The 10157-nt window shown below is 43.4% G+C and overlaps 1 protein-coding gene across 1 annotated transcript; it reads right to left on the bottom strand.

Annotated features, from left to right (window-relative positions):
• Positions 1-378: 378 nt before the first annotated feature.
• On the bottom strand, positions 379-6598 carry LOC125530684 (the record flags this gene model as incomplete). The annotated part of the gene is given in 3 exon segments (XM_048695079.1): positions 379-436; positions 5669-5803; positions 5806-6598. Coding segments are annotated over 3 exon segments (764 nt in total), but the record flags the coding sequence as incomplete, so codon positions are not given.
• Positions 6599-10157: the final 3559 nt, after the last annotated feature.

Raw genomic sequence — 10157 nt, 5'->3', positions numbered from 1 at the left:
ATAATCGCAACCAAGGTAACAATTGATCCAACGGCATAATGATACCAAGCCTCGGTATGAATGGCATATTTTCTAATCTTTCTAATCTTCAAGCGCATTGCATCCATCTTGATCTTGTGATCATCAACGACATCCGCAACATGCAACTCCAATATCATCTTCTCCTCCTCAATTTTTTTTATTTTTTCCTTCAAAAAATTGTTTTCTTCTTCAACTAAATTTAACCTCTCGACAATAGGGTCGGTTGGCACTTCCGATTCACCTACATCCTAGATAAGATTCACATACATCCTAGATAAATAAAATCTATGTCACGTTGGTCGGCATAATTTTCATAAACAATAAATGAACCAATAGTTATACAGATAATATACATACCACATTCGAATCATAGACATGACGAGGGCCGACGGGGGCGGATACCAAAACCATCGCACTATATAAGATGCAATAATAAATGTAAGAAAATGATACAAGTATCTATCTAAACAGACAAGTAAGAATATTTTTCCTTTCAGAAAGAAGATAAGAACAAGAGGCTCACCACGGTGGTGTCGGTGATGAGATCAGCGCGGGTGATCGACGGCGGTGAAGACGGGGACGGGGCGTGACGGACCGCTAAATCTAGACAAATCTCGAGGAAAATGGAGCTTGGAGGTCGAGCTTCGAGAGGAGAAAGCGTAAGTCGTCTGGGTCCCTCATGTGCATAGGAGGTGAGCTAGAGCACCACAAAGCCCTCTCCCCCTCGTCCAGAGAAAAATAGAGCACTGGGGTGCTCTGCTCGCGAGCGAAGGGTAAATATAGGCACCTCATTGGTTCCGGTTGGTGACATGAGCCGGGACTAAAGGGGAGCCTTTGGTCCCGGTTCAAGCCACCAACCGGGACCAATGGTGGTGGGCCAGGAGCGAGGCCCATTGGTCCCGGTACCTCCCCCCAACCGGGACCAAAAGGTGCAGATGAACCGGGACCAATGGCCCACGTGGCCCGGCCGGCCCCCTGTGCTCACGAACCGGGACCAATGCCCACATTGGTCCCGGTTCTAGACTGAACCGGGACTAATGGGCTGACTCGGCCTGGACCAAAGCCCTATTTTCTACTAGTGGACACTCACACTCGTCCAATGGTGCAGATCATTGATCAAGACGTCCCTGGGTACCATCCAACGATGGGTGAAATTATAGGTTGAAAGATCTTTGTACAACAAAAACATGATCCTCATCATCCTCTACCCTGATTGGGCATCAGGTTGCACTTTCTTTTTTTAAATTGCGTGCAGTTTTCCTTTCTTTGCCGGAGATAAGTTCGGTTCAAAGAGTTCACACTCTCATTTTGCATTACTAGTACCATTTAACAACAGAACAAATCATACAACTTCCTAAACATGTAACCTGTAAGAAAACTCCCCAATCCATAGAACAAATTAAAAACTAGACAAAACTTTAACAATCATTTCTAAACTATCATTTCATTAAAGTGATTTCCGATTACTTTTTTACTCTTCAAGACAAGGGCATGTTGTGTTTCTTAAAAACAAACATGTCACGACGTGTCAAATATGGAGCAACGCTATTCATATGTACAAACTTTATAAAAATGTTTATGTATTAGTTCAATCTACTATCAGTTAGCTGAAATCAATGGAGTAGTTGCCAATCCAAATAAAGTACTCCTTCGATCCAAAATAAGTGTCCTTGGTTTGTACCAACGACACTTATTTTGAATCGGAGGGGGTAGTATGTAATGATTTTGTAGAAGTTTTACGTAAAAATAGGATTTCCAGAGGTTATGGGCAAGTTGCCGCACGGCTTGGGCAATCAGAAAGGAGGAACTGCGGTGCTGCCTGGGTACGGTGAACATACACCAACATTAGGCACAATGAATTCAACGATATCCTCAGTTATAGCGGGCAACCTGTGATTGATTGGTTGGTTTGATTAGGGAAATCCAAGCAATAGCCCCTACATCACGTCCTAGATTAGCTACAAACATGCTTAAAAATGATTTGGCGGGTGAACTTACGTGCAGGTGCAGGGAAAGGTGGTGGCGGATCCCATGTCAGGCGGAAGCCATCGGCATAGTTTTGAATAGCCGCTATAGCCTTTTCAGCAGGGTGCCGCTAAATGCTCGCCTTCATGAATAGCCCGCTATAGCTCCACTATAGCTGATTTGAAGGCTCGCCGCTATTTTCCATAGCCCGCTACTTAAAACATTGGCCATCGGTGATGAACTGCTCGTAGTCAGTCGTGTTTGTCACATCCGACGTGGCCATCACCGGCACGATGACAGTGTCACAACCTTTCAGAGCATAACCGGAGTAATTCCCGGTCGCGTCGGAACGCATGCCAACACGAACAAACATGTTGCTCCCGTTCCCACACCTCAGGCTCGTCCGCACCAGCTCTTTGTCCCGGCGTGCCACAGCCGCTGCTGCGGCCTCCTCCGTGCAATTGTACACTGACAAGGTTCTGGTTGGCGGTGTTGATCCTAAACGGACGGGCCAGTTTGACGGAGGTGTTCCAAATCGGTACATGGCAGCTGTTGGAGCCTAACAAAAATTTCTGCATGCCATAATCAACGACACGCAAGTTGTCTTCCTCGTAAGAGATGTTGATGATTGGAGAGCCTAATCCGAAGGGCGTAGAGGTCCGTAGATAGGGAGTGTTGTTAAAGCAAGTGACCTCATAGTCCGGGGAAGGGCATGGTCTTCCTGTCTCCCAGTTGGTGAGCCAGAATGGGTAGGAGATGCTCAGGTCGCCGCATGTCTTGGGCGAGCCCGAGCAGCCTTCTCCTTGCTGCTCCTCAGCCGCACCCGCCACGACGGCTAGCGTCAGTGCTAGCCATAGGGCCGAGAAGAACTGGCAGCTCGGAGACATGGCAGAAGAAGATTTGGATAGATTGCAGTGAGCAACAAAGGGCCGACTGGATCTGTTTGTCATGGGCAATGGGAACCTACATGTAAGCGAGAATACCACATGGTGGAAGCACGAACCATATATAGAGGGCAGCCGAGTGGAGTACTATTGGTGGGAACATTTGACTGGCAAATCAGGGCAAGATCACCGTCCAAAAATTCCCACCCAGTGACCCTTGGACTGGTAAGCAATGAGTTCTAATATTTCCGGGCAAACCATTTAACCATGACCAAGACCTCCATGGTGTGACGGGTAAGCTTTAGGCTGGTTTTTTCGGTTCTGGCTACTTCATGCTCTTGTTGCCTAGCTAGCTAGATTCTAATATTGGCACAACATTCACACTTGGTAGGTAACAACATCCAATACAAAAAGAAGTTCCTCTGCCCTGATCTGTCACTGGATCGCACAATTTAGAAATTACATCCAAATTTCATTGTTTGCATGGGAGAAGTCAAGTTCAAACTGAGAGGTCACACATTTATTTTGCTGTATTTAATTTTCTAACGTGCAACTTGGTTGAGTTAGAGATAATGATTTCTCGGAGCAAAATATGCAAACAATTTCAAGGAATGGCTACCTAGCCAATAACGTAGCTTCTTATGCCCATCTCTTCCCTTTGCCTTTTTAATTTATCTATCCGTACACACCACTCTTTTAAATATATACATTTTTTTCTTTTTTTGAAAAGGGGATAACAACGGCCTCTGCGTCATATGATGCACGCAGCCATAAATATATACAATTTGCAGTGGTGATTTTTTCTACTATTTCCATTCAAAACAAGTGTGAAACTTTTCTACGCAAATGAATTTCAAAACAATTGTGTAGGATCTCAATCCTCAGATTTTGTTCCGGTACATTAGATAAAATTGCTTGATTGGCATTTTTGTTTTCTATGGGAAACTTTGCTCGAAGGAAAAGAATTCTCACCGCGGCAAAGCTCTTGGAAAATTCCATTTTGTTTATGACAAATATGGTAAGGCATGTACCTTTTTTTCTTTTTAAAGGTGTTGTGGTTAGTTACTTATGTTTTCAAGTTAATCATATGTGCAATGATATGTAAATTATAATTTCTCAAATAGAAAAGGAGCATGCATTTTGGGGGGTTACAAGGATGCACACCCACTCAAAAATACTTTTATTCAAAGAGGCCTTGTCAGCCCATCACCAGTCCACCAGGGATAAGGCTCAAAAGTGAAATAAAAAGACAAATAGGCCCATTTACCTCTATGTCTGAAAGCTTTGACCAGATTACTGCAATGGATGATGCCAATTTGGGCCATAGTGCCGACTTGAGAAGATTAAGAGTTTACACAAAATGTTACTAAAAAAGGAGTTTACACAAACTAGTTAGATACCCGTGTGTGCAATGGAACAAATTTGTTCTAGTGGTTCAACATAGAATATTTTTGATTCAGTTCCCCTAAAAAGAAGGAAAATTTTGATTGAGTTGAGATTGAGATATGTTGTGGGAAGGTAATTCATAGGCAAATATAATGAAAGATATGATGAGATTGAGATTGTATAGGCACAACTATGTAAGTTGATTTTGTTGTTTACTTGCAAGGGATTTCTTCCCCCGGAGAAACGAGGAGGTGAGGGCCAGTTTGAAAAAAATAATCGGTGGAAGCAATGAAAGCAAAAGCAGCAAACACCCCTTTAATAATAGGAGACTAAGAGATCACTAGCGGATCCCCTAAACTCGATCTTTCAACGCCTTTTTCCAGATCTTCCCTTTTTCCTATCTTCAAAAAAAAAATCCTACTAGCAGATCTCCTAAACTTAACCCCCCAAACCAACTCGACCCACAAAGAAGCCTCTAATAATCTTCGGCTTCCTTCTTCATTCCGCGTGGCTAACAACGATTACTCGGCACTATGTGATGTCCATGAGCAAGATAGGGCCTAGGATAGATGATCCGCACAAGTAACTTGAGAGAGGCTCACCGAGCGCGACATACACGTGCAACGAAGGAGTTGAGAATGTAGGTGAAATCCATCCTCCATGGGACATTGTTTGAGAACTTCTTCATTTGAAAGGGTGCTTCTCCTCTTCCGTCTTCCACTGACACATGGCATTGTCCAAAACACAACGAATCATCAAAATCGGTAATGGTCGGGCGGTTGTCATTGTTCTGTCTACATAAGGTGAGTTCTTCGTCTGTAGGTGCCCGGTGCGACGCCAGGACGGGATATTGTTTTCGTGCAATTATAGTTTCAGAGGGATCTAGCGGATGCTCTAACAAAAGCCACTTGCTGTGCACCAGCTCCACTTGTCCAATGATGCACACGTCTACGTACCTAATGACCGCACTAGTTTACATGCCTGCCACAACCGAAGCATCTGGCAAGTACCACACCTAATAATACTCGATCCTTTTGTGAATGACACTAACAATGACGGATTACTTATATGATATTAGTATATGAATACTATCTTCTTAATGTATTGTATCATAGGTTAATATTTATGACAGGGTGTGCGCTGGCTCGTCAGCGGCCTGATATCTACCGGAAAGAAGCAGAAAAGCCAAAGGTGAAATCTCCATGGGGTCTACGGAAGATCGGGACAGCATTGGCCAACGACAAGATGCCACCAGCCCACCATGCAGCGAAATGCAATGAACCAGGGAAAATAAACAGACTAATCAAACGAGCATGTGCCGATATGGCTATCCGCGTCAGCACGCGCTGATTGGCTCGTAACTGTGGTACAGTAGATATAGTAGAGGGAAGTGGCGGCGTGGGCGGACTCACCGGCGCATGTCAGGCCGCGCAGCCTCCCGTCACCAGGGCAGAGGCATCCGAACGCCGCGTTCGCGTTGCTGTACCGGCACTGGCCACCGGTCGCGATGCAGGCGGGGCAGTCGCCGATGCCGGCGCCTGCCCAAGCGCCGCCTCCGCCCCGGGCCCCGGCAGGTAATTGTACGTGCAGGTCCCGGTGTCGATCGCCGGCGGCCTGTCCCGGTCGTAGCTCCCGCCGAGGTACGCGAAGATGGGCTTGCCGGTGGCGTTCACGTACTGGGGCCCGCGCGGCTCCGTCCCGTTCTTGCAGTCGGAGAGGAAGCACAGGGCCTGGTTCGTGGGGCTGATGTTGAACGGGCTGAGGGCTAGGCTGGACGAGACGTTGAAGTCGGCGCGGCACACGCCGTCCGTGCCCGAGGCGACCCTGTTGTGGTAGACGACGAAGGAGCGGGTGGCATAGTCGATGCTGTGGACGTGGAGGGGGGAGCCGCTCATGGAAGCCGTGGTGTTGCCGTCGATGCACCAGAGCTCGAAGGCCGGGTGGCCGCAGGAGGGCTCAGGCGGGGGTCGGCGGGGCGCGCCGAGCCAGAACGGGTACTTGATGGTGAAGTTCCCGCACGCCACCGGCTCGCACTCGGCGGCGTCCACCACATAGACACACCGGAGGAGGAGGAACGAGGCCAGGATGACCACCGCCGGAGGCATGAGACGCGCGGCCATCTAGCTATGTCTCTTGGTTGCGATGCGAATCAATGGAGTCTATGGGAGTGGATGATGTGTAGAAGCTAACTAGGTGGACGAAAGGGAAATGCGAATTGTATGGCTTTGTCTGACTGATCTTTTTCTATACGTTGGAAATTTTTATTTTATCAACACGAGTGGGAAACCGGTGCTGCCTCTTGACTTTTGTGGGTTGGAAGAGCAAAAGAAAGCTCTAGTTTGCGGTTCTAATTACTGATTTTTGAGCTGTGTATATGGTTCTGAATTTGTGATTGTGATGCTCATGTTGCAGGTAATTAAATTCTTGGTCATGTCATATGTGCCGGCATGCCGCATATGTGGATAACTATCGATGATCATGTCCCTATGTGAGATACTAGTAAAAGGTTGGTGATGTCTGATCAGGAGGGAGGCAGAAGAAAGTCATGCAAGGATCATTTTGTAGGTGGAAGATGGAACTACCTTGTACCAAAAGCATATGACAGCAGTAGAGATTTGGGGCCTCACAAGCTAGATACAGTACTTTCAAACTGAAAGTGTTTTCTTATGACAGAAATTATAGTTAACATTTAGATGTACCAAATGACACACGATTCACTTATGGGCTTTGCTAATTTCCGACCGTTCTGTTTTTAGGAAACAGATACGAACAGCCAAGCGTACGCGCATGCAGGCGAACAAATTTTGAGCCCGCCAGACTCGCCGTGCTAATTAGCTCCAATTGATTTAATTCAGTATGCATGCATGCATGTGAGGCGAAAATGATAATGTCAGCAAAGATTTCAACAAAATTTAAAATTCAAAATGTTTTATAGCTCAAATCATTGCTCTGATCGAAAAATTGTTTTCATATAGACGATTCGTCGCGGCGAGACCTTCACAACTGGATCTCATGTCGCCTCTTTTGGTTTCTTTGTTGGATCTCACATGTTTTTTCTTTTTTCTCCGATTTTCTTGTTTTTCATTTCTTGTCTTTTTTGTTTCTTTTTTCCATTTTCACTATGTTGCAAATACAAGATGCACATTTTTTTAAGTTTTTAACACTTTTTGAATACATGATCAATATTTTCCAAATATACGGTGAATATTTCAATGGGAATAAATAGTTTTTCACACACGATGTATATTTTTTTGTATACATTAGGAACATTTTTATATACATGTTTAACATTTACTAAATGCACAATTAACTGTATTTAAGTATATATTTTTGGTGTCTACTTTTATCCAATGTATGTTGTACAATTTTTGAACACACCAGGAACTTTTTTATACATGTATAACATTTTTTAAATACATGATCAATATTTTTTCATACACATTGTATATTTATTTGATATATTTTTCGTATGCACGAGAAACATTTTTCTATACAGATTTCACATTTTTTTACTGCTTGATTAACATTTCTAGATACATGATCAAATTTTTTCATACACATTGTATACATGATACACATTTTTTCTATACATGTTTAGCCAAAGAGGATTACTCACACATCGCAATTGAATCACAGATGAGAGACATTGTAGATGAGTTTACTTGAAGATGAACGATTAACCGTCTTATAATGTCGTTTATTGCAATGTGGTCTTAATTATAAGTATTGATCTTATGAAGATGGAGATGGAGATTGTGGCGGAGAGAGCCTTCTAGGAATCCGAATATCCAATTCTGAGCTCGGGCTCATCTGCACCCGGTCAAGAAACAATTCATAAAAAAATTTAAAAAATCCAAATTTTTTGTGCAAGGTAGATACTTTGGTGCGTGAGGTGCGCTCCAGATTTCAAAGCATTTGGACATTCGAGTAGCACTCAGCAAAAAAGACAAATTGGGTCAGAACAATATATGAACAGTACACTTTTTGACAGACCCCAAATTTGTCTTTTTTGCCGAGAGCTACTCAGATGTCCAAATGATTTGAAATTTGAAGCAAACATCATGCACCAAATTATCTACCATGCCAAAAAAAAGGAATTTTTTGAATTTTTCTAGTTTTTGTTTTGATTTTTTTGCTCAGCGCAGGTGCAGATGATCCTGGAAGCCAAAACGCCTCACTCCTAGGAATCCTCCTTCTCCTTTATATAGTGTGGATTGGCGGAATAGGGAGTCGAGGACACCTCATTGCGAATTGGACTTGGCCTAATACAAAAGGTTTGTGTTCTGACGTCACGAAGGCGGTGGCACCTCATACTACCGTTGACACACTCTTCTTTGTTAGCTTGTGGGCAATGCCCAGATGGTAGTTTTTTCATGTCTTATGCTAACTGTTCTAAGAAAAATGTAAGAAATCTTGTCTTATGGTGGTTACAATCATAAAATGTTCTCACACTGGGTAATCTCTTCATCCGCCTCACAAAACTAAACAAAAACAAATATTCATCTGCCTTAGAAAAAGGAAAAAATTGTTCTTCTGCTAGAGGATCTGTTATGTTGTACAAAATCTAGTGAAAAGATGTCAAACAATTGCCACGCCTTGCAGAATCTACATAATCTAGTTAGATATGCCAATCTTACAAAAAAGAAGTATTACTTAATAATTTCCTTAAAAAAATATATTTCTTTTCTATTTCTCTTTGGCAAATCAGCTATTACTAGACTTACACTATTTGACCCTCGTTGCATTTTTATGCACACGTGTAATTCTGGGGGTTCTATTTGCAAAGTTCAGGGACTTGTGTGTATTTTTTTTCATTTCTTTCGGGTGCTCTTTTGTAGTAATTTGTATTGCGCTTTGATAATGTGTCTTTCTCGGAGTAAAGCTGGTTTACAGAACGATCCAACACGGTCTTTTTCGGAGTAAAGCTGGTTTACGGAACAATGCAACACGGCAATTTGTGATTGGGCGTTAGTTTAGATACTCAGCCCATCCCCCTGAAAATCGCCCCTTAAAGTTGCCCATAATGTGGAGTATGATACTACTTTCTAATGCAAAGTATCATAAATTAGTATCTTATATTGCTTTATTAATTATCATACATGACACAAAGGAGTACTATAACATTTAATATGATACGGTATCACGATATGATACCATATCCTCTCCTTACTTATTTAATTGTGTGTCACATTATAAAAATATCTAGTTGACATATATAATATCGCTTATGATACTTCATTGCGACCAACCTAATTGCATGTTGTTCTAGCATTTTTTCCGTCTTTCCAGGCACTTTCCCTGCTAAAAAATAAAGATGCATTTTTGGCACACAAATAGTCAAACACCCAAATACGGTTCCGCGCAGAGAATAGAATTTTAGGGGTTGTTTGGTTCCTAGTCACACCTTGCTACACTTTGCAACACCCAACCTTAGGCAAGTTTGACCAAGTTAGGTAGGTGTTTGGTTTTAGCCACACCTAAGGCAAATAATTTTTTATGAGCAATGAGACCCACATGTCATAGACACAAAAAAATATGGGAAGATTCCCTTAGGCAAGCCAAAATGTGGCTAACAATTTGAGCAACTCAACTAGGACAAGTATAGCAAATGTGGCAAAAATCATGTGGCAATGTACGGCAAAGATAATCACAATCCAAACAGCCCCTTATTCAGCTTAAGGGCCCGACATTATTCATGGCTCAACATTTTCTAAACAATGCAGATATAGTAATAGTACTGGTTCAGGGACAAAAGCATCTTAGTGGGGAATATTAGGCGGAAGCATATTACGCTTTTGCAGAGCACGCGCTTTACCCCGGGCGGCTCGATCGCCGGGCCGGCTCTCGCTGGCGTGGATCTCGGTCACCGCGTCCCCGCAGCTTGCCTGGCCAGGGACGTCC

This window comes from Triticum urartu, unplaced genomic scaffold, assembly GCF_003073215.2.
Source record: "Triticum urartu cultivar G1812 unplaced genomic scaffold, Tu2.1 TuUngrouped_contig_6489, whole genome shotgun sequence".
Classification (NCBI taxonomy): domain Eukaryota; kingdom Viridiplantae; phylum Streptophyta; class Magnoliopsida; order Poales; family Poaceae; genus Triticum; species Triticum urartu.
This window is presented reverse-complemented; position numbering and strand designations above follow the sequence as displayed.